The sequence below is a fragment of the Battus philenor genome, unplaced genomic scaffold (genome assembly GCF_028537555.1).
Source record: "Battus philenor isolate CCGP_79_NKW_IND1 unplaced genomic scaffold, ilBatPhil1.0.hap1 SCAF_17, whole genome shotgun sequence".
Taxonomy (NCBI): domain Eukaryota; kingdom Metazoa; phylum Arthropoda; class Insecta; order Lepidoptera; family Papilionidae; genus Battus; species Battus philenor.
Window position 1 is genome coordinate 12382194 of NW_027181679.1, and position 26612 is coordinate 12408805.

At 35.7% G+C, this 26612-nt stretch overlaps 1 protein-coding gene across 1 annotated transcript; it reads left to right on the forward strand.

Moving 5' to 3' along the window:
• Window positions 1–298: 298 nt before the first annotated feature.
• Window positions 299–26165, forward strand: pic (DNA damage-binding protein pic). The gene is made up of 23 exons (XM_068762760.1): window positions 299–443; window positions 1692–1840; window positions 3004–3269; window positions 4737–4836; window positions 6111–6216; window positions 6343–6425; window positions 7766–7919; window positions 8798–9019; window positions 9694–9856; window positions 10901–11009; window positions 11996–12180; window positions 13654–13805; window positions 14489–14660; window positions 16182–16325; window positions 17127–17250; window positions 17703–17901; window positions 18633–18766; window positions 19369–19494; window positions 20116–20265; window positions 21473–21603; window positions 23069–23235; window positions 24781–25007; window positions 26052–26165. The coding sequence occupies exons 1-23, from the start codon at window positions 383–385 to the stop codon at window positions 26133–26135; spliced, it is 3408 nt and encodes a 1135-aa protein (XP_068618861.1). The 5' UTR covers window positions 299–382; the 3' UTR covers window positions 26136–26165.
• The last annotated feature ends 447 nt before the right edge of the window (window positions 26166–26612 follow it).

Sequence of the window (26612 nt, forward strand, 5' to 3'; positions counted from 1 at the left end):
GTTCTCATGTAAACGCGTCTTTATTACCAATAAATTTAATTTTTCTATTTTGTATTCGGTGAAAATAGTATAGGTATTTAAATCAATTACTCTACTAAAAGAAATGTGAGCTGACTTTACTTTTCGATAAGACTCCAACAAAATTTTAAGTTTATTAATTACTGACAGAAATTAATATATTTTTAGAGTTCTATGATTCAACCAAATTGACATTTCGTAAAAAATAAACCATTGATATTTTTTAGACATATTCATAATCTATGCGAACTATAAACAAAAAATCTATAGAGCAGGCGGCTTATTATTGTGTTGTTCGCTAAATGAGGAATTATTTGTATCATTTCATGTTAAAAATTAGATTTTAAGTTGAAAAACATTCGCCATGGCGTATCACTACGTTGTTACTGCACAGAAACCTACAGCGGTCACAGCATGCGTTACCGGTAACAACCAAATAATCTCTGTTGTTTTTCTTGTATTGAGGTTAACCAAAATAGTATACTATTTTTGACTTTAATCTTTATTTAGATCTTATAGGCGGTAGATACTTAATAATTATTAAAACTTAAGTTCTTTAAGTTAAATTACTTTAAAGTATTGCAGTTAGAAATATGTTATACATGTTTCGGATTTATGGCGCTATTGAGATATACATTGAACAACTTCATCATTACTTGCTAATATAACACAATATTCAAATAAACAGACATTTGCAATTAATTAGCCTAATAAATATCCAGAGCTAGGTTAACTATAAGTTTTTATAATAAGAATACAACTGTTTTGAACACGTTTCTTGTGCAGTGAAACTGATCCTTACAGGTTTAGAGGTACTTAAAGGCCAATAGTTTAAAAATTTAAAAATCAATAAATACACAATACCATTAAACACACACACTAATCATCATCATTATTACCGCTATAAGATGTCCACGGCTGGACATAGACCTCCTCCCATAGATTTCCAGAATAAATAACTAGACGTAGCCTGCATCCAGATGCAGGCTACGTCCAGTTATTTATTTGCTAAGGAGTCTCTGGACTCTAGACAATCTTAACTAAGTCATCTGTCTAACTTGAGCTTGTTCAGAATGCTCCATGGTTTAGTTACTTGCCCACTGCCACTAATGACTTTTCTCAATGTGCCAATTCCCTGTGCTTTGTTGATTATGTTAGCATGTTTATAGATCTCCCCATTCCTAAATTGACCACCTAACAAATTTCTAAACATAGCTGTCTCCATGGATGCATTTTGAGCGACTTGCCAATGAGATCCAGAGTGTGAAATGATACCACATGTTTCAATGCCATAAGTCATCACTAGAAACACTTGGTTTCACTTTAGTGGACAAAAAAAGCCTCACTCCAAAATGCCTGCAAACCTGATGATCCTTTTAGTTGCCTTTTTTGAATGACAGGCATAAGATATTCTAGTACTTTTAAATATCTTATAAACATATATTAACTGAATGTTAATTTTTACAAAATTTTAAATTAATTTGCTCTGCCATATATTTACTAAAAATGTATGGAACCTCGTTATGAGTAATGTAATTATGGTCAATACCTGTCTTATAAGGGCTTATTACCCATCAATGGTCATATTCAAAGTTTGATGACATAATTAGGTTAGTACATAATATGTACAGCAAATGTTATTATTTTTAAAATAAGATTTATTTATGTCCCAGGCAACTTCACAAGTCCCACAGACCTCAACCTATTGGTGGCAAAGGTGTCACGTCTGGAGATGTATCTGGTTACACCGGAAGGTTTGAGACCTCTGAAAGAAGTCGGTCTATATGGGAAAGTTGCTAAAATGAAATTATTTAGACCACCAGTAAGTACTTTTTATATATCACCATCATTTTGAGTTATATATATATATGTATTTCTAAGATGTATATATTTCAATAACAAGAGCATTTATTAGTAAGAAACCTTTCCAAACAGACTTTGTACTGAAAAAATTTTTGGCCTTTTGCATTCCTATAGATAAGATTGGTTAGTGTAACATTTCTATTTAGCAACCACCGAAGCAATTTAATATCTTGGCAGACTCCTTATCTGGTAAAATAGTAATATGTAATGCCTCGTGCCGTGACTCTCTGGGTTACCCCAAGTTTTGCTACATTAAGAGAGGTTGTAGTCTAGGGCGCCCTTAGCGTCCTGCCATCACAAAATCGCAGATTCTGCAAATGCCATTTGGGCAACCGCAAATGTAAAATTTTTCAGTGACTACTTTATTGATTAGATATAAAATGTATCAATTAATTATATAATTGATAAATACGATGTTAAATTTGAAATGGCAAAGCGTAAAAAGTTTTTCCCTAATTACCCTCTGAAAATTATTAGGATACTTATTAGGAAAGTAATTCAAATTAGAGTGGCCAAGTCAAATATGAAATTTATTTCTACACATATAGATTCTGGAATCTCATTTTAACTTTATATAGGTTATAAATTATACACCATTCAAGTTTAATTGTGAAAAACATTTTTTCTTATGTTATGTTTTATTATGAGGTTAGAGAAGATAAACTTGAGAATTATACATTTACAAACATTTTTATAACATAATTTTTTATTTGGTATTACAAAATAAAATTTAATATCGAGCTTAAAATCTTGAAGTAACATGGCATATTGAACCAGTTATAAGAGAAGGTAGTTAAAATATTGTTGACTACTACCTTAATAATAAAAAACTTCCATCCTCACTAAAATGCTTTAAAATACAGAGGTGAGCATATTTATTTTGCATTGTTTGAAATTAATGCAGATATTTGTGAACATTTTTAATGTATAAAATAGTATTGTGTTATTAAACCCTGATAAGGAACAGGAAAAGAAGAAAGGAAAGAAAGGATGACAATAACAGTGATAATATTGAACTTAGTCGCTTGCCACAATAATAGAGTAAAAGTTTATCCTTTACCAAATAAGAACCGCAACAAAAAAATTTGATTAACATTGCTTCTTCCGTAATATTTTTTGCAGTATGAGAAAAAAGATTTAGTATTTATCTTAACTGCGCGCTATAATGCTATGATACTGGAATGGCGGACAGGACCCAACGGTGACTTGGAAGTGGTCACCAGGGCACACGGCAATGTTGCAGATCGTATCGGGAAGCCTTCTGAGAATGGCATTCTCGCAGTTATTGATCCACAAGCAAGAGTGATTGGCCTAAGGCTTTATGATGGTTTATTTAAAATTATACCATTGGACAAAGATTCCACAGAGCTTAAAGCTGCTAGTTTAAGGTATGTAATTTAATATATTTTCTTATGTTATCTATGATATAGTCTATGACAGGTTCCCGGGCGCTTTTTCACATAGACCACTTTTAACATTTAACTGGTTCCGATAGACCTGCATCTACATTTCTATCACATTCCCAAAACTAAAAATGTGAAGAGGTACCAGAGAGAATTTATTAGTTAATAATGTCTAAAGTTTAACAATCAAAATAGTAAAAATATGGAATATGCAAAGTTTTACAAATAACTTGTTTTTTAATTTTAAATATTACTAGCTGATGTGGCAAACATTGTTTTGCTAAAAAAATTAAAGTTTTCTGTTAACAAATAAAAAATAAGGGTTGATCGTAGAGGGGTGAAAATTGAGCGTTGTATGTATTTTTGTATGCTGTATCATAATAAAATGAAAACCAAAAAATTTGTCTAAAAAAAAAAAATTAGGGGTGAACAACTCTTATCATTTAGGGATATGGAAAATAGATAGTAGCCGATTCTCAGACCTACTGAGTACACATATAAAATTTGCTAAAAATTGGTCAAGCCATTTCAGAGGAGTATGATAACTAACATTGTGACATGGAAATTTTATATATTAGAAGATAGATTATAATAAAAGTAAATTTAAATTTGAAGCAATAACTGACAATCTTTTTTCTCTTTTTTATATATACCTACATAAAATTTTGTGTCACTATGTAGAACACATTTGGTCTATTTATTCTCTTTTTTTATCTGATCTGCTTTGTCATGTGATTTTATTGGAAGTCATTGAGTTTCTTAAAATATTATCTGCCTAAATTGATAGGATATGAGCAGTAGTTGACCAGTGGTAGAGGATTGAGACTTGCGATTGTAGTATGTGGGTTTGATTCCCTACATAATTCACATTGTTCATTGTTCACAAACAAGTTACGAGAAATAGACAGCACGCCTCTGTGTACCATAATACTTCCCTGCATTATGGTATATCCCCTCATAGATATCTCTGGTAGCGGCCTATGACTTGCAGTGGGCTTCTATAGACTGAAATGATGACATTGATAGGTGAAATCTAGCCAATATTTTATTTCTTCATTATTGAAAGCATATAAATTTTCGGGGATTGCTGCTTAGAAATTGTAAAACTTTATTTTTGTGATGCATACCAAAAGAGCAACCTGGAGGTCTAGGAGATCCAGCTGGATGACTAAGAACTAAAGGTCTACAATATATAAAATCTATATAAAATCAAGCGCATTTGTAACTATATCCGATATCTAATGGATTTAGGCGATACTTTGCGGAAGTCCATCCTAAGGAAAAAATGACTAATAGAGTGGTTCAGTGTTTTGCTGGAGTTTTTTGTTTGGTTTGGAGGGGTATAGCGGAAGTAGCCATATATTGGTCTTTTTCTTATTTTTATCCAATATTACTATCTGCGAGCAATTTTAATAATATATGTATGTATGTATATATATATGTTTGTTACAGATTGGAAGAATTAAATGTTTATGATTTAGAATTTTTACACGGATGCTCCAATCCCACACTAATATTAATACACCAGGATCTCAATGGAAGGCATATTAAAGTAAGTTTTTTTTATTTATTTGTTTTCCACATAAACTATTGACAAAAATGTATGTGCATATAAAATCACCGAACTGTACACACAGTTTGTTGGTGGAGATAGCTCTTATAAACTATCATTATTAAAACTGGTATTTATATAATATATATATTATTCAAATATTTATATTTTACTATGTCTTACACTGGAAATATATTAAAAATAATAAACAAGTGAAAAACATTTACAATGTTAAAGCGAAATTTTTTATTAGCTTGAAAATCTAGTTATAAAATCAGCAGATGGCATATAATAGAATAATGTGCAAACTAGGCAAGAAGTTATATATAATTCCTAGACTATACTTTGCGAATAAGCTATCTGCAAAACAATGTAAACATCTGATGTCCCTTCCAAGAAACTCAACTTGATAACATCAGTTCTGGCTTGGGCTCAAGGGAAATAGCTGCTCACCACACCACTAGCTCAGACTCAGAGTCCCCAAATCGGCTCTTAGATAAATTGAACAATAGAATAAGATACATATTTTTGTTAAATATAATGTATACACCAATACCTCGCTTTGCGTCGTATCGTTTTGTGTTTTTTATCGAAGTTGTGTCGCTGCTTAATTTGTACTAATTTTCACTGTGCGTCGTTAGATTTTCGAGGTTGTGTTGTTTTGGGTTCGAGTCTTTAATTTTTTTTCCAAAATATGGCAACACATGTTTATAATTGCTTCTTGCCATCTAAACTCGAGGATTCTTTTTCTAACTAAAAATTAATGCAATTTTAATACAGTTTTATTTTCACTTTGTTTTGCTAATTTTAAGAGTTCAGTTTCAATTACGTAGTGTGCTGTAATGTAGTGTGTTGTGCTTTTTGTTAAAAAAAAGAATAACAAATTTAAATAAATTTTTACGTATTGTTTCTGGTTACAAAAAAGCTATTTTTATTTATTGGTAGAGTTATAATATTTTTGGTTTTTAAATGTTTACTGTGCTCAATTTTCTTTTTAAAAGTACTTAGTAAAAGTACTTTCATAACCCTGGAACCTATCTTCGTTCTTTACCTATCTTTACATGGTTTGCTATAGAAAATCTTAATTCGCTTTGCGGCATTACAATTTGCGTCGTGTTTTTTTGGAACGTAACCATGACGCAAAGTGAAGTATTGGTGTATATATATATATACTTATGTTTTTTAAAAAATGTGGTAGAACATGGGTAGGTATACACAAAATATGAGGGTACTTTAAAAATCACTCAAAATTGAATAAAAAATATATATTCCAGACACATGAGATCAACGCAAAGGACAAGGAGTTTATGAAGATACCGTGGAAGCAGGATAACGTTGAAACGGAAGCCTCTATCCTGATTCCAGTTCCAAGTCCCTTAGGTAATATGTTTGCTTTTTCTAAAAACTTTACTGAGTTTTAAAGTTTCAGAGATACAACCTTTAAAGTGTTAAGAACAACTCAATTTAGACATTTTATGGTTAATTAAACATGTATGTTATTTGTAGGTGGTGCAATTGTAATTGGACAGGAGTCAATAGTGTATCACGACGGCCAGAGCTATGTCGCAGTCGCGCCGGCGCAGATAAAGGTAATAATGAACCTTATAACTTTGCAGTAAGGTCTAAAATCAATTATTTTATAATGTTGCTAATATTATGGTGGATAAATATTGTAATTGATTATATGGTGTGTTTGGTTATAGGTATATTTTGTGTGTGTATATATATATATGTAAATATGTATATATATATATATATATGTACAGTTCCTTTCTTTTATTTGTTGTATGAATTATAGTAAGAAAAAGCAACTTCAAAATTCAGATTATTACACATAAAAATTAATTATTGCTTACTGTCTATCTGTAGCGTTGAATGTAAAGCTGATTCTCTGTCAATGTATGGTACACTCTATCTAAAAATCAATGGTTACAGAATATAGTTTGAAAAAGGTGTTTTTAATATTAAATATGATTTACTATCTGTCCCTGCAGACATTGTACTTCCAGAAGTTATTGGCCTGTTGTATTATATTACAAAAAATATATATATATAAAATATATTTCAGTCATTGCTATATACAGGGCGATTGGTGTGGTAAAAGTTTGAACGCATTTTGATGACAGATTAACTATATATTCACTTTCATATTAAATATCAGCTGCTTCAACAAACATTGTACTGTAGACAGTTATTTACTTCTTATAGTCCAATAAAATGTAAATACATATTTCAGACTGGTCACTATATTTATAAATTTAACATATTAATCAAAAATTATAGTATAATTGTAATGGTTTATAGTACAAAATATATTTTGATTACAACCTTTATATAATGGTTTTGCTTGTCTAGAATTCTCATGATGAACAAGATCGCTATAATTGAACCAATAAAGATAATAATAAGTAAAAAATAAAACAAATATTGTATTGACCAAGTATTTGTTTTACAAAATACTGCATAACACTGGCATGTTACTTCGCTCGTTCTGTCTGTGACTATCTGTATTAAAAAAATATTGAAGGTTACCAAAGTGATTGAAATGGAACACCATGGGTCCACGGGATACTCGACGAGGGTCTACCTGTATTAAAAAATATCGCAAAAATTAAGAACTAAATTATTGTCTTGACTTCACCATCAATGTTGGTTGATGTTATTTAAAGAAGCTTTAAGATAAAGGATGTTTCAACGAAGTTCAGTTTGATTCTAGGTTGTATTAAAATGGAATCTTCTGGCTTATTTCTCATAAAAAACACGAGTTGTCACTAAATAATCTTATGTCCATAATAATATAAATAAATATCTCTTCAAATGGTCACTATGAACTTGATTTTCTAATTAGTAACTATGACAACTACGAAAATTCAACTCCTTTTTATAGTAAATAGGTTCTCGTTGATTAAATAAATCTGTTAACTTCCAGATGACTCCAATAAATTGCTACTGTCGGGTAGATGGTAAAGGTCTTCGGTACCTGCTGGGTGATATCGCTGGTCGCCTGTTCATGTTACTTCTGGAACTCCAGGAGAAGATGGACGGCACCCAGGCCGTAAAGGATCTTAAAGTTGAACTACTTGGTATGGATCGTATTAGAAATAATAATTAAATTTTTATTTTATTACAGTAAACAATGTGAAATTAGTCAAATATATCATTATCATTAGATATACAGGGGGATTCAGATGTGAAAGTTTTAAAGGAGTGAGTGTACCACTCATTGTCAATTAACATATAGTACATTCTAACTAAAATTAATGGGTTCAGAAATTAAATAGCATAATGAGAACATATTAAAATTGTATAAATATATAAGACAATTTCTCTCGATTATGCAGGTATATCCTTCAAATAAACAATGATGCGTTGTTCTGGAAACAGAGAGACGAAATGTTTATTTTGCAATATTTAAAATTACCACTAACATCTCAAATACCAACTGCTTTACCGACGTGGACCGCAATAAACGCCATCATTACACCATTGGTAACAGCGCCATCTATGAAGTGTCAAGGTTAAACAGCCACTGCTTTACCGACATTAAATACTCGCGGCACCGTACAAAGTAAAATTATTAGAGAAACTTATTTTATTTACATATATATATTAATATTTGATACGTATGGTCTGTTCACTGTCACTTCAACTTTATAATCTGCTGGACCCCTGTAGGCTCCCAGTGGATCGAGTAAAGACTTTAATTTTTTTTTAATTTTATTTTTGTTTGAGGCAGCTTTGACCTTAAGGATCTAGAATGGTGACCACAGGTATAGTTGATTAGATGGTACACCCATATAGATGGTCAACCTTTTTAAGGTTGAAGATGTTGAATACTAGCTGCTTCCAATGGTTCCTGTTGGAAATAAAAGATGCCTATGCCCAGAAGTGAACTTAATACGGTTGAAATGATGATGATAGGCTGTTGTGATGCTAAAATTTTTTATTAATGTATGCACAGGCGAAATTCCAATACCGGAATGTATGACTTATCTGGATAACGGAGTGGTGTTCATCGGTTCCCGTCTTGGAGATTCTGCTCTGGTGCGACTGTCACCTACCAGGGACGAGGCCAGCCAGTATGTGCAGCCAATGGAGAGCTTCACCAGTCTCGCGCCCATTGTTGACATGTGCGTTGTGGATCTGGAGAGGCAGGGACAGAATCAGCTCATCACATGCTCAGGTTCAGCTTTTTCTTCTTATCAGCCCGATTGACTTCTACTGCATATCTTCGCTATGATGACTTCCAGTGACTTAACTATGTGGTCGGTCCACCGTCTCATGATCACCATTCGAAGACTATACAGCGTCAACGGCAATCGGTTGCATGTGCGATGTCAGGCTTATAAACATTTTATTACATTGTCTTAGAGAAAAATTTAGTGAAGTAAATATTATGACGGTACCAAGTCGATATATACAGGGTGATTGGTTATAGATATAAAAGATTTAAAAATGTGTAGTTTATTTTTCACCAAAAGGCTTTAATGCTTTTCAGTCATCAGAGCGTATATGCATAGGCTATAAGTGTAAAAATTTTAAATGGGCGAATGTATAGCACTGGTAAGCAAAAACAACATACTATTGTAAGTGAACTGACTAACCAGAGGGCATAAAATATTGTAAATAAATCTAAGGATGCGTCTACAAGCGACTATTTTTAAGAAGTATGAAATTTGTTATGGGTATAATATTTCTATTTGATAAGTGATTTGTTATGGGTGTGTAACCTATAATGGGGTTAACGTTGTGCTATATAATTTTCAGCAAAAATCTGAGAAAAAAATTAAAAAAGTAGGGTCTAAGATATCTTGTGAAAATACTTTGTGTGTGTATATATATGTCTGAAAATGACAGGTGCATTCAAGATGGGCTCGCTGCGCATCATCAGAAACGGAATAGGCATACAAGAGCAGGCGTCCATCGACCTACCCGGCATCAAGGGTATGTGGGCACTTACGCTCACTCCTGAATCCCAGTACCACGACACGCTCGTACTCTCCTTTGTTGGACAGACTCGGTAAATGTAACATTTTTTTTATTTTATCCACCTAGAACTATGTTTCCGAAAGTCCACTGGAGTCACAGTTGATGGTTTAAGTCATGGATGCACAGACGGCGGCAAAAATAATCCCTCGTACATTCGAAAAATATTGAATTCTATTCCACAATAAAACCAAAAAAATTAATTACCTATACTTCTGGCGGCCGGCCCGCCATCAGTTTATGATTTGCCCGAGTGGCCCCTAGTCTTAATAAGTCTGTGCAACCATGGTCTAAGTGGATCTCCTGGGGTTCATATGGTTCTACATTGACATAGAAAAATAGGGGTCTAAAAGTTGTAAGCAACATTTCATTGTAAGGTTCAATTTTGTTAGAAGTATGCGTCAAAAAGTGAATTAGGATGGAATTACTTTTTGACACCGTTAGATGTCAGAACAATCAATTTTATTAGCCAATTTTAATTCTCACGTTTTTGTCAAGTGCATAATAAGGTATAATCTTCACATATTTGGCCAGTGGAAATATGGTAGAAATGTAGTTATGGGATGCCTTCCAGGTCCAGCTTAATTTTGAAAATGGTCTATGATAAAAAAGGTTGGGAACCTCTTTTGTAGAAGGAATCATATCAATAGACGATTTACCACAAGAACAAATTTGCCCGGTGCATTCTTATACTGTTTACATGTGTTACAAAAAAAAATTATTATGTATTATAACTATGTTTTTCTTTTTAATGCTATGTATAATAAAGTATATATATATATATATATATATATCTGTATTCCGTTTCTACAACATGTCGATCTATGATACAAAATATGCCATTTTGCTGGGATAGTGTCAATTTTGAATTTAAGATTTCATAAGGAAACTACGCAGAGGCATACTTTGCCGTTTCAGTCTGGAATATGTAACATTTCCTGTACCCTCCAGCTTTGATGCCAGTTCATAGACGTGTGACATTCTTGTCTGGTAATTTCTGCTATGTCTTGCGATCAGAGAGTTTGTTAAAATAATCAATATGTATGCCATATAATTTAATCAAATTTTAATTTAACAGAGTACTGACACTGAATGGCGAAGAAGTGGAAGAGACAGAGATCAAGGGCTTCGTGTCAGATAGGCAGACCTTCTACACGGGGAATGTTTGCCACGATCAGCTAATACAGGTATCTGAGAGCTTTTATTCATTAAACTTTTCTTCCTTCACTCTTGTCATGTCTTGTCTCAGCGTGCTGATTTCCGCAACCAAGCGGCACTGCCTTCATTTTGCGACTGGGGTTGGCTTTACTAAAACCAACCCAACTCCTCAAGAAATCTCAGCAGACCCTTGATGTTGCTGGTGATCTCGGGGAGACACCTCGGTGATCCAAAATGGGTAGCTCTGTAGGGTGCTACCCCTGTACACCGAAGTAGTACGTGAGCAGCAGTCTTGTCCTCCTCCAGGCACGCTTTGCACAGAGGACTGTCCGTAACGCCTGATGTAAAAACGTTGGTTAAAAAGACCGTGACCGGTTAAAATCTCTGCCGTCAAGAGCAATCGGAGCAGAGGATAAAAAAGCCGGCAGATTATAGTAGTCATTACCACTTTTGCTTGTCGGCACTCTTCATGGCTCGTCCGTTGCTCTCTGTGTTGCCTCGTAGTACGCTCTGATACTAGAGATCTGACCTGTCAATTCCCTCTATTCTCTTTCTCCCTCTCGCTCACTACATTGTGTGAAAGCGTTTCTTTAGTATTGGTAAAAGTCCGGAAGTCCGGAAATACTTTTATTGATCCTGCAGTCTGAAGAACTTATCTTGACTGACAAAATAATAAAAATGGTAATCCATTTAACCAAGAGAACTGTTATCACTGCAAGTCAAAGGCCTCTCCCAAAAATCATCGCCACGTCCCCCTGCGACCTTTATTAAGTCCTCGGTCCACCTAGAGGAGGATCTAAACACGCCGCGTCTAACGGCTCGTTTTCATCACTCGAGAACTTTTCGATATCAATGGCAATTGTTTACACAAGCTATAAGCTCCGCCCACTGCCACTTGAGACGGACAATTCTTTCACTTTAGTTCTCGGATCATTTCCATCTCTATTGCTCTCTAGGTGACTTAGAACCTCCTTATAAGATATAAACTTAATAACAAAAAAACCTATGTTGTCAGGTGACGGACGAGGGTGTGAGACTGGTGTCGCGAGGAACAGGTGGCTGGTCATTGGCGGCGCAGTGGTGCGTAGAGGGCGCTCGCGCGCTATCCGTGGTGGCGTGCTCGGAGACGCGGGCGGTAGCCGCTGCCGGGCCACGACTATACCTGCTAGCCATCGGCCTTGCCCGGCTTGACCTACTCTCGTTAGTCATCCATACATTTTACTACCATTTCTACCAATAATCCATCATAAGCGTATATATACGCTCAGTCACCAGATCGTATATGCACAGACTATAAGTGTAAAAACTAAATAGGTGGGCAAAAAAACACTATTCAATAGTGGGCACAAAAAATTGGAAATACATCTAAAGATACATCTACATGTGACTAATCTTTTTTAAACGGTTTTATTTAGTTCGACCCATACGGAATTTGTTTATTTGGGTCAAAATTAGAAATTGAAATTTAAGCACCTTCCCGTTGTCAGATTGATCTGAAATTTGGTACACACATTTAATTTAGGTGACAATACTTACAAATGATAATATAATAAAATCAATAACATTATAAATCTAAGATGGCCGCCGATACGAAATGGCGGATTACGTATTTTTCCTTAACCCCCTCAATATGAGTATCAAATGAAAGAGCTACACTAGTAAAACACGATGATTATGTCAAAATTTTAAATCCAGGATGGACGCCGTTCCAATATGGCGGACTAGGTACATATTTTTCCACAGCCACCACAATATGGGTATCATAAAACCATTTAACTTAAAAGTTTTTTAAATGTATTTATATAAGTATGTCTTTACAAATCAATTATTATGACTATTTATCACATGTTTTAAAAGTTGATTTTTAATGGGAGTAAAACCTATAAATGGATTAATATTGAGCTATATTATATTTCAGCAAAAACCTATAAAGATTTGAAATCTATTTCCAATCACACTGTATAAAGTAATCACTCTGAAATACATTATCACATTAATTTATTTTTATATCAGAATGCGACAGGCTAAAAATATTTAGCAGTACGGAAGCACAGACAGATAATAAACAATAATTAATTTTAATATGTAGTATTATGAATATTGGAAAAGTTTTTTGTTACTCTATTATTATTTAAACTATACGTTCACTGGTGTATAAGCTTCACCCTGTATATAGATTAAATAATAACCTATACAGGAAACGTTAGGTGGGCCAAAAGAGCTTTCCGAGCTTTACAGTTGTAATTACCAAAAACCTTCTTCATATCACTCAAAAGATGCCCACTACAAGGTATAAGCCTCCCTCACGTAACGTCCTTCGTATCGATATTGATTATCGTCCGTCCACCTGATGGTGATCACCCACGCCGTGTCTGACGGTGAGTACCATTCGTCCCCATATGTCATTGACTGCACGAGATATGTGCCAATTGAGATGAGAAAATTCTTTGAACTACGTCCGTGACTCTGGTCATTCTGTTGATCTCCTCGTTTCTCCTCTTCACCCAATGATTTGCCAGATCTTTGACTGTCCACCTAGTGGGAGACTTGGTGATCCCGTGTCTTCTGGCTCGTGGTGGCGACAAGAGCTTTTCACCCTAAAATGTGTACAGACATTTAAGAGGATAGTGGACTGTAATAATTAAGTAATATATCATCGGCTTCATGTAACAGAGAGGTGTGCATGGAAGAAGAGGTGGCCTGCCTGGACCTGGGCCCAGGTGGCGACGACGCACTGCTGGGCGTGGGACTGTGGACGGACATATCCGTGCGAGTACTGCGTTTGCCCGACCTGGTACAGCTGCACGCGGAGAAACTTACCGGAGGTATTTTGACGCACTCCTTAAATATACAGGCTTTGGTGTCTCCGTTTAAGATGCCTCTTTACTAATGTGTTAACATTAGTTACTTTAACCATTTAAGTATATTTTTAATTAATTATTTACACATGATTTAGCAGTTTTTTTTTTTAAATTAGTAAAATTATGATCTTAGTTATATGTTCATCATCATATCAGCAGATAGACGTCGACTGCAAGGCTTAGACCTCCCCCCAAGGATTGTCCCAATGATCGCTCCAGCGCTCCCGGCGACTTTAATTATGTCGTAGGTTAACCTAGTAGAGGCCTACGCACATCGCGTCAGCCCCGATGGCCGTGGATTGCATGATGTGTCCCGTTCACTACCACTTCAGACGACCTCGGTTCTTCTGCGGATCTTTTTCTACTCTTTCCATTGCTCTCTGGGTGACCTTGAGCCTTCTCTGGTCCATCATAAGCGACCAAAGGCTACTACCACTGTAAATGACATATTTTCTATGAAAATAGCAAACTTGGGATTATCGTTTCGTATCATGTATATTTATATACATATCTCGCTGAATTTCATTCGTCTGCTCTTATGTCTTATGTTCTTCAGTCATTTATCATCCGAACAGGTGATTGAATCAATAAGATGTCAATATTGTAACCTAACATGTGTTGATTAAGGAATTTTTGATTATGTCCAGAAATAATCCCGCGTAGCCTTCTGATCAGCGAGCTGGAGGGCGTTTGCTACTTGCTGTGCGCGCTGGGCGACGGCTCCATGTTCTACTTCACCCTGGACCGCGTCACCGGAGCCCTGGCCAACCGCAAGAAGGTCACACTGGGCACTCAACCCACCGTTCTCAGGAGCTTCAGGTCTTACATCCATTTATACTCTTAATTTACATATTTAATGGAATCAGGCGTTACCTTGCGGAAGTCCATCCTAAGTAAGAAAAGGACCAATATTTAGCCACTTCCGCACATGCAGTGGTAGTCGTGCAACAAAGTGCACCGCCCGCCAGCCCGCTGATAAATGCGTATGCGGCAAACAATGCGAATCACATAACCGTCACCGCCAAATTACTCAACACGTGTTTCACTCCTCCACGAGGCATCTTCAGAAGTTATGTTACACCGATTAGTGCCAAACACAGAGAGAGAGTCTTAATTTACAGTCTTCCAGTTGGATTCTCACGGAAGACCCGAGGTTCAAGAGATTCAAAATACAGTGAAGAATTTAAACATTGCCTGGATTTTAAACGAAGATAATATTTTGAGGAATTTTTCACTTAAAAATCCTTCACATTATTAGTTTTAGTTTAATAAAATTAAATTTATTACACTGAGGATCCCTGTGAAGAGGTTGGCACACCCCTTCCTGTATACAAATAAAAAAGTGAACTTTCAATCAGACGTAAACAATTATAAATAAATTTAAAGATTATTTACATGTGGCTAATTTTTTATAGATACAATAATGAATTAGAAATGGTATTTAAAGACGAAAGAAAGTTACCTATATTGTCTATCGAATTGGTAAGTTCACGTGGCATTGACAGACCAAAGAGCAGGCAAATGGCCGCTGGAGCTTTATAGTTGTAAAGTGAAGACCACAGTCCGAAATGTCTAGTGCAGTGATTCCCAAAGTGGTCTATATCGACCCCTAGGGGTCTATGACAACCTGCAAGGGGTCTACGTCAGCGAAAAAGGGGTCCATGAAATGCAAATGGGGATCACGATAGTGGATCTCAACACATACACTGATAGTACCTATTTACTTACATCATACTATCTTATAATATCAAAACATTTACATTATTTATAAAAGTACCTATGAAGTAAAAAAATCATTACATATGTTTATAAAATTGAGTAAGTTGTAGGATGTTGGTATTCGCTTTGTGGTCGCAATACATTTTGAACTTGTAAAAACCTGATAGTCGCTGTCTCAGAGATTCGCTACCTTGCACTGACTTGTTCAGTTCGTCACTCTATAAATACGAATGTGGGACAAATACGTTTATTCGTTTCCTGAATCTTGAAAAGGAAAGTGCTAAGAAAATATTAAAAAAAAATATAACCAGATAGTATATCACTTATAAATTAACATGTGTTTTTACTTTAAGTTTTTAACACTAAACATCACTACAGTTAGAAATTTACAGGAAATCAATATCAGGTAAGTAGGGGGTCTACCCAACACCGAAAAACATGGCAAGGGGTCTACGACACAAAAACTGGGGGAACTCTTGTCTAGTGTAAGACATCCACTTACAAGTTGAACAGACAACCTTGTTAAGGTTGTTGGGAAGTCTATGCCCAGCTGTGAACGTATTACCGTAGAAATGATAATGACACATATTGTTTAGAACTTAAATCAGACAAATTCTGCAGGTCTTTGTCCACGACGAACATCTTCGCGTGCTCCGACCGGCCGACGGTGATATTCTCTTCCAACCACAAGCTCGTCTTCTCCAACGTCAACCTCAAAGAGGTCACCCACATGTGTTCGCTGAATGCACAAGCCTATCCAGACAGGTAAATGCAGAATTGAACCTTTTTCTCTTATGCACAAGACTCAATTTCTAATATTCATACAATGATAGCATAGTTCTGTCCACTAGTCATAAACAAGGCAAGGATAGCAATGTCCTAAGCATCAAGAAGTCGACGAGTGACTTACATAGTCCAGAGGATTGGCAGTGTTAGTGAGCAAGCCACAGTAAAGATAGCTACAGGGGCCTTAAGGTTCTGGAATGGAGACCATAGACCAGCAAGTCCAGCGTTCGATATCTTCTCATAATGCGGATAAAAAACCTAATCAAGGTCGACAATACAGTAGTCGTTCTTATAATGTACTACTACTACTACTACTACTACTCCGCTAGCTCAGTGACCCAAAGTGGGTCTTGGCCTCCGAAGCGAGAGACTTCCACTTTCCTCTATCTTGCGCCATCGTCTGCCATAGGTTGACATTCAATTCGCGCAAGTCTGCCTCAACGCGATCGATCCAGCGATACCTGGGTCTACCCACTGGTCTTCGACCCCTCGGTTTTTCCAGGTACGCTACCTTCACGCTCCGATCCGATCCCATTCGCTCCAAGTGACCAAGCCAACGGATTTGTTGAGCTTTATATTCGCCAATGATATTTGGCTGTGCTACTATAGTCTGAATTTCGGCATTCTTTCGGAGCCTCCAAGATCCGTCTTGATTTCTCGCTGGTCCCAAGATCTTCCGCATGATTTAAAAATTAAAAATTATATATCTTATAATGTATCAATTTCAAATTTAGTATGAAGTAGCAATATTTAATTTTTTTGTAAATAATAATTTCACAGCTTAGCATTGGCCACAGATAGCACAGTTACAATCGGCACCATAGATGAAATACAGAAACTTCACATAAGAACCGTGCCACTAGGGGAAACACCGCGAAGAATCGCCTACCAAGAAGCGTCACAGGTAAATTATTTATAATGATAAAATATATTTATTCAACATGTAAACTTTTTTCAGAACTCTTATTAATAGTCAACTTATTTTTTTTAACTATTTAATTTTGACTTTACTCTGCTTCGCGACGTGTTGTATTTGTGGAGAAGAAGCAGGAAGAAACTCTATGACAACACATCTTTAAATGAAGTTTAACACAGATTTATAAGTATATACTTTATATAGCTTAAATGAAATCAATTAATATAGATTAAAAAAAGAGAAACTAGATACATTTTTAGGTGTAGATATGGAGTTATCAATTGAGGAATCTTTATTAAAGAAAGGTTTTATTAATGTGTAAGGAAATAAAAAAAATGTTGACAAGCACTGGCTTCTAGAAATGCCAAAAATATCTTTCTATGGCTTGATGTTTATATTGATTTTTACAAAGAAATACTAAAGCGTTATACGTGTTGCAGACATTCGGAGTGATCACGATGCGTATAGACAAACTGGAATGGGTTTCGGGTACTGGCACGGCGGTGGCGAGCAGACCCTCGGCCTCCACCGGTGCCAACAGCTCCAGTGGCGCTCCGCCCCAGCCGCCCAAGCACGCGCCCACCGCGCTGGACCTTGAGCTGCACAACCTCCTCATCCTAGATCACCATACCTTCGAAGGTCATTACTTTACATTACTTTATTGAAGATAAACAGTAACAAAAGGCAGCAAGAAAGTACTAACTTAGAAACTTATAAATATAAAATTAGTTACAATTGTTACCTTATAACTATCTCGCTTAGAACATACAATGATTTAAAGTATTTAATGGAATCACGCGCGACCTTGCGGAAGTTAATCCTAAGTAAGAAAAGGACCAACATTCAGCCACCTCCGCACATGCAGTTGCAGTCGCGCAACAAAGTGCACCGCCCGCCAGCCCGCTGATAAATGCGTGTGCGGCAAACAATGCGAATCACACAACCTCCACCACCAAACTACTCATAACGTGTTTCACCCCTCCACGGGGCATCCACAGGAGCCATGTCACACCGATAAGTGCCAGACTCTGTGTTTGGGCTGGAGCTGGGTAATTTCACAAAAGTTTTTAAAAGATTAAATTAAAGCTTTTGAAACTATTTCCAATCACCCTATATATATGTATCTCTGAAGGTAATGGAATGCGACACGCTAATAACTTCTGGCAGAGCTAACTCTACAACGACAGATAATAAAAAATTATTATTTTTAATATTTATCATTACGTATTTATTATTTCTGAAACCATTGATTTATTAGATTTGGTGTACCATATATTAATTGACAGCAAATGAGGTTTACCTTCATCCTTCTTTACAGCTTTAACCACATATAACCAATCACCCTGTATAATAATGTTTGATGGTTGCAGTTTTGCACGCGCATCAGCTGATGACGAGCGAATTCGCCATGTCGCTGGTGTCGTGTCGTCTGGGCGACGATCCCAACCACTACTACGCGGTGGGAACCGCCATACTCAACCCTGAGGAGTCGGAACCCAAGCAGGTCTGTGTCCAATCTCTTCTTTGCTTAAATTACTGGGTTCTAGAAATAAAATTTCTAAATATTAAAAACTTTTATTTGCTCACGAGATTTTTTTGTAAGATTATTATGTCACCTAAAAAGAAGTGACCAAAAGGACGTGTGAAATCTATTGATAAATTTGACTAAGTTTTTTGACTCATATCGTTCCGCAACCACCGTACTCTGATTTGGTACCATGCAACTTCTGGCTGTTCAGTAAACTCAAAGGCCAATGTTTAAGAAAAATTCCCCTTTTTGATGCACCATTGACGATGGTGTAATGTAGCTGCCATAATACCGATGTAAATAAATAATTATATTTCTGTCGAATTCCCCTTTTCGATGCGCCGCTTACGATGACGTAATGTTGACACTGCAAGGATATAAAAAATGAATCAGACTGAAGGCTATACTAGAAAGATTAATCTGACTGTTTCGAGAACTGGAAAAAGCATTGGCAAAAGTGCTTTTCTTCTTGTTTCTTTATCTTACGGAGATTATTTTGAAGACTATGAATTGAAAGAATAAATAAAGAATTTTTATTACATTTTGATCATAGTATAATGTGTTTTTTTTTTTTGCAGGGAAGAATTCTTCTATTCCACTGGTCTGAGGGACGACTGGTCCAGGTGGCAGAGAAAGAAATCAAGGGCGGTTGTTACACTTTAGTAGAATTCAGTGGTAAATTGCTTGCGTCAATCAATAGCACGGTAAGAATTTTCTGTCCTTTTTTTTCGATTCATTATGATATATATATAAGGCGTTTTTGTGTGATTATTTTCGTCCTCAATTTGATTTTACTTTTTATTTTATTTTACGTGTTTCATGATATTAACTGGTTTTACCTACCTTTATTAATATATCTTTGCACCAATGGTTCCTTCGTCTGGTTTCTGTCCAAACGGTTAACTGGCAGAGAATGCATTCGGCATTAGGTTTACAGTTTTACAAAAAATGTATCATGTTTTTAAATAAATAAATAAAAATAAATAGTAAAATATTTAAATGTACCACTTACCACCATTGTACCACATAAGTAAAATAATATATTCTGATTAGGAAATCTATGGACACTATACGCACCTGGAATAGGATCCCAATGTTACGAAGGCTTCCATTGTTAGATTAAAAAAAAAACATGTCAAAGATTTAATTCCAAATTATTAACCACGGGTCTGACGCATGGTTATATACCAAATTAACAACAAAATATCACATTAATAACTAATATTTATTTGTATGTGAGAATATAAAGATTATAAAGCATTGTAATTTAATCAGTATTATTATTTAACTTAAAGTTGAATTATTAAATAATATTGCATACACAGGTACGATTGTTCGAGTGGACGTCTGAGAAGGAGTTGAGACTTGAATGCAGTCACTTCAACAACATTGTGGCGCTATACTTGAAGGTCAAGGGTGACTTTATACTGGTCGGCGACCTGATGCGATCCATGTCACTGCTGCAGTATAAACAGGTATATGGATCACTTTGTTAAACGTTTTTATTTAGTTCGACCCATACGGAATTTATTTGGGTCAAAATTAGAAATTGAAATTTAAACACCTTTCCGTTGTCAGATTGATCTGAAATTCGGTACACACGTTTAATTTAGATGACAATACAATATAATAAAAACAATAAATACAATAAAAACAATAAATCTAAGATGGCCGCCGATACAAAATGGCGGATTACATATTTTTCCTTAACCCCCTCAATATGGGTATCAAATGAAAGGGCTACACTAGTAAAACAAGATGATTATGTCAAAATTTAAATTTCAAGATGGACGCCATTCCAATATGGCGGACTAGGTACAAATTTTTCCACAATCACCACAATATGGGTATCAAAAAACCGTTTAACTTAAAAGTTTTTTAAATGAATTTATTTTGAGTGTTTTAAGCAGACATTACTTGGACACAAGCGGTTAGAGTTCCCAGTAGCTGGGTTCTGCATTGGTATAATTTTTTTTTCTTGTAAAATTAATTACTTATTTTACGATATTGTATCTAAGGATGGCTCTATCAAAAATGTCTTTAATTTTTTTTAAATTCTCTTTTGTTAAAGATGGCAACACTTTTGTTTCTAATTGCGCCATTCCATCAAAACACGGGGATTTCCCTTTTTTAATGCAGGTTTTTTTTTCACTTTGTTTCGCTAATTTTAGAGTTAAGTTTTAATTACGTAGTGCTTTGTAATGAAGTGTGTTGTGCTTTTTTTAAAAAGAGAATTATAAATTTATATCAATTTTGACGTGTTGTTTCTGGTTACAAAAAAGATAAATATTATTCCATTTTATTTATTGGCAGAGTTACATTATTTTTGTTTTTTAAATGTTTACTTTGTTCAATTTTCTTTTTAAAAAGTAGTATTTTCGTGACCCTGGAACCTATCTTCGGTCTTTACATGGTTTGCTATAGAAAATCTTAATTCACTTTGCAGCGTTTCAATTTGCGTCGTTTTTTGTTGGAACTTAACCACGACGCAAAGTGAGGTATTGGTGTATATATATTTTTAGTTTTATGACAAGACAATGAACGTGTTTATATTTATTTTACAAATTACGTTCGTAATAACTGTTTTATAATTAACTTTAAAATGGATGAAATCTATGGAGGAGGCCTATATCTAGAGCCCTGCAAAGTTCTGGTGATTATTTAAATTAATTTATTTCACAGATGGAGGGCAGCTTTGAAGAAATAGCCAGGGACTACAGCCCCAACTGGATGACAGCGGTAGAGATTCTAGATGACGACACGTTCCTCGGTGCAGAGAATAGCTTCAATCTGTTTGTTTGTCAAAAGGACAGGTGAGTTAGTTTTATTTAGATGATCATAGATACAAAACAACAAAGATAGAGCAGTGTTTCCCAACATGGGGCCCACGCCCCACAAATATGTAATTTGATTTTTGGGGGGGCTATTCGAAAATGGAAGCAATATGAGTGAGCCTTCCGCTCCGGGCCATTTAAATGCAATACCAGATGTCAAGTTAAAAGTTAAAAGCAAATTCTTAAATAAATATGAATGTATACAAAATAATTTTAAAGCCGGGCATAATAATTTTCAAAAAGCTAAGGTGAGGGCATGGCATAAAAAAGGTTGGGATACACTGATATGGAGACAGATTGTCCAGTTTGGTATATACTTAGAGGAGATCACTCGACGAATCCAACTCGGATTTGTTTGGGAAGCTTAGAAACGTCTTCTCATCTTGGCAAAGGTCTTTGACCAGTGTGCTGGCATTGATGACATACGGATCTGAGACGTGCTCGTGGTACACCCAGAGAGAAGCACCACCAGAGAACTATGCTTGGAGTTTTGCTGCGAGATCAGAAATGAGATGACGCAGGAGAACCAGGAATACCAATGTAACTTGAAGAATTGTTCGTCTGAAGCGAGATTGGACGAAGCACAGTTCTAGTGCAACCGATGGCAGTAGGAGCCGAAAGGTCGCGGCTAGTGTAAACCCTTCACAAGATGAACAGACGACATATGGTTGCGGGAAGTCGGAGGATGAGGTCAGCGCACGGAAGGTTAGCGTGGCTAGTCGCTTGAAAAGAAAGTTATTGACGAGGAGTGTAAGAGATAGAAAGACTTTATAATAGTCTTGTATTTTTAAAAGCAATGAAACTTAAAGCAATGGTAGAAATAATATAAATTTTGTTTAAGATGCTTTTTATAATTAATTTGATATATATTGTAATTTAAAATTAATTTAGTAAGATATATTATATCAATAAGTATTTATTATTTAATAAAAATAAACTTTAAACATATCAAAACATGTTGTATGTTGATGATTGAATGTTGCCTCAACACAGCGAGGGATGCCTGAGGAAGTTTAGCTTCCCTCCGGGATGACTGAAAATTGTATTCATTGATATTATTATTTATTTTATTTCCAATTACCATCTATGATTATGATTTCAAAATGAAGCGGTCATATAAATAGAAAAATTTAAACAACTCGGGTTCCTTACTGAAAATCAGCGCTTCATTATGGGTTAATTTGTATTTAATGGAATCAGGCGTTACCTTACGGAAGTCCATCCTAAGTAAGAAAAGCACCAATATTTAGCCACTACATGTGTGGAAATGGTGGCTAAATATTGGTCCTTTTCTTACTTAGGGTTAATTTGTCTTGTAGTACTACAAGATAGTACTACATATTTTTCAGTAAGAATTTCTATAGTTGATGCTTTATCTAATATCTTGCCTTTCTTTATTTTAAACTAAGTGAGGATAGTGGTGAGCGTGATGTGTGTATTGCAGCGCGGCGACAACAGATGAGGAGCGACAGCAGATGGGCTACATGGGGCAGTTCCACATAGGCGACATGGTGAACGTGATGCGGCTGGGCTCGCTGGTCGCGCAGCACGCGGACACCGCGGCGCCCGTCGCACACCCCGTGCTACTGGCCACCGTCACAGGCGCCATCTGTGAGTGCCAAGCACTACACACATACACACACACGCGCTGCACACACGCACACTCATGCACATACACGCACGCACTCTCCCGCATTCGGGGGACTCCGGCTCGAATTCGAGTGCCGGTCTGGCGTTAAAATCAGGGAGGAGACAATAGCCTCCCTGATAGGCGAAAAAGAAACTAGGAAAGAATTCCTCGCTTGTTGCAAGAAAATAGTTAAAAACGTTATACAAAAAAATAAAAATCCAAATACACAATAAGAAATGTGATAAAATAAAACTCAAATGTGGCATATAATGTATTATAGAAAATAAGTAAAAATGTGAAATAAACATGTAAAATGAAAAAATGTAAAAAGGAAAGAGGAAGGAATGAGAGCAAAAGGGTAAGAAAGTAGAAATGTAGCATGAAAGGTAGATAATAGACCGAAAGAGGAAGTAAAATATGAAAGAAGAGAGAGAAAATTAAAAATCATGTGAAAAATTAAATTGCAAATAAAGTTCCTGTCCCACCATAAATAGGGGTACGAGAGGCCCCCAATAGCGGGGGTCATTTAAAAAAAAAACACGCACGCACTCAACATACATATAATTTTTTATACCAACCCCTGCCATTTAAGAAAAAAAAAAACAATTTTCATTATTTTTATAATTTGTTAAAAACCTAATCTCAGCTTAATAAACGTAAGCTTATTATTTAGTTGTGTAATAATATATAAAACTTTCGTTGTCAATACAGTGATTGTGTAAAAACACTTGCAAAGTGGAAAATGTAAGATTCGTTTAACAGCAAAATGCCTTAAAGGCAGTGTTTCCCAACTTCCAAAGCCCACGCCAAAGTGCACTCGACACGAGTTTAATGAGTTAAACGCAGTAATAATTGTAAACAAAAATATAACAGATATATAAACTAAATGGTAACACTGAGACACAATGTGAAATAAAGTAAATAAATTAATTAATCTAAATTGTAAAGTAGCAATCCAGGAGGAACGGTAAAGGATAAGAAGTAAGGAATGAAAGGTAAAGAAATGGATAAGAATGGAAGATAATGGAATGAGTAAAAGAAGAATAAGTAAGAGATATTAAAAAGAAACAGGATGAGTGAGAAAATAAAGTCAAATGATTTAGCAATACTGTCCCTGTGAATCCAAGACAGAGGTTCTACGAGAGATCTCCAATAACGGGGTTTAAATATATATGTAACATAAGGGGGCATAAGAATTTTATAAAAGTTAAGATAGGGCGTGGCAAATAAAAGGTTGAAAAATACCTTTAAAGCCTTTTTTCCAAAAACATTATTGTATATCATACTTTAATTAACAGCAAATGAGCTGTACATTCACAGTTTTCAAACTTTTTTACACCTACAATGTATCACCATGTATAGTTCGTATGGAAAAGTTTGTTATTGACTCTCTTCAATCAGTGAAAATAATTATAATAAGCAATAACTACACATGTTTGTTAGCTTGCAGAGCTGAATTTGCCTTGGGAATGCCCACCATACCCTAGACAATTGAACAGTCTTAAATATGACACTTGACACTCCAGGTCTAGTCGTGCAGCTATCCCAGGAGCTCTACGAGTTCCTCCACCAGCTTGAAGAGCGGCTCACGCACACGATCAAGTCAGTGGGAAAGATCCCACATGCCTTCTGGCGTTCCTTCAACACAGACATCAAGACCGAACCAGCGGAGGGCTTCATCGACGGCGACCTCATCGAGAGCTTCCTAGACCTCAGCAGGGATATGCAGCAAGAGACTGTGCAGGGACTCCAGGTCTGTATACTGTCTCATTTGATAACATTTCAGATTCATACTATACAACATTAAGATTCATACATATAATGAATATATATTTCCAATAACACTCGTAGGAAGCAGCCGCATTCATTGATATTACAAAAATGTGTATGTAATTATAGTAGGCAGACAATACCACTATAGTTTATTTGCGTTAGATATGACAAATAGTTCCTAATTAGAAAGTCAAGTTCACAGTGACCAGTAGAAGCTACACATTTATTTATTTTCAAGTTACAGTAATACCCCGCTTTACGCGAGGGATACGTTCCAAAAAAATCACGTTAACTGAAATTCGCGTATAACGAGGTTTATGATTAAACATAGTCAAAATTTATTACAAAAAAATACAAATCATTTTAATTAATCACTTTAATTCTAGGAAGACTTTATGCAATACATACTCTTAGTTTTTACGGAAAAATACATCTATTGTTTGTTGGGTAACGTTTTGTTTACGTTCTTGTAAAATACGTTCATAACACCCAACACTGTTTTTAATTGTTTGACAGATGGTCAAGACACCATAGAGAAGTTGATGACTCATTATAATTATACGCACTCTTTCGCGTAATTCGAGGCATTTGAGCGCGAAATTTACAATTCGCGTTATAGTGAAACCGCGTATAACGGGGTCGCGTAAAGCGGGGTATTGCTGTATATTATTGTCCACATCGGAACATTTACAGTGACAGCATACACAGGGAACTGTGACAAAAACGCTAGAAGAGTCAATTTATAGAAATAGCATAAAATTGAACTCTTCTTAAACATCGTTCATCTTCATCTTAAAGCTTCTTAAAATGTTATCTACCTAAATTTAAGGCAGATAAATTTTCTTTCGAATTGTGAACACTCATTTTTTTGTGATGCCATCGTAAACCTCCGTTCAATCCATGGACTCCGGGAGGTCTACCTGGTACAAATACGTGTCACTAACATTTACGTGTAAGCCTTCACGTAAATGTTAGTGACACACATGTTCTGCCTTCACGTAATTCACGCCCGTGATGTCGGCAGATCGACGACGGCGGCGGCATGATGCGCGACGCGACCGTGGACGACCTGATCAAGATCGTGGAGGACCTCACACGAATACACTAGCCCTGTTCATATGTAACCTTTAAATAAATAATTTACGTACTTAACATGTTTTTATTTACAACCACATTTCACTGCAAGAATCAGGCTTCTTCAAGATCGACACGTTGACCGATCATGCCTTCGGTTTGCCTTTGTCATTAATCCACCAAGTGTGGGCATAACCACGCCATGTCTACTTCGTGGTCGCCAGTTGAAAACATTTTCGTCGGAATGACAATCAATTGTGAACGTGGCCCATGTTTCCTGTGAAACTGTAATTTGACTTGTGGTGACCAGGTAACACACACCCAAAGGTCTGTCTAGTAAATAACCGTGATATGGTACTTTTAAAAGACAATCAATAAGTTATAATTGTAAATAAATGTTTTTCCAAAGGAAATTCAAAAGAAATGAAATGAATATGTGAACGAAAGAAGATAGAACGCAAGATAATGTGACGTACAAAAGAAGAAAAATAAATAAAATTATATTAAAGAA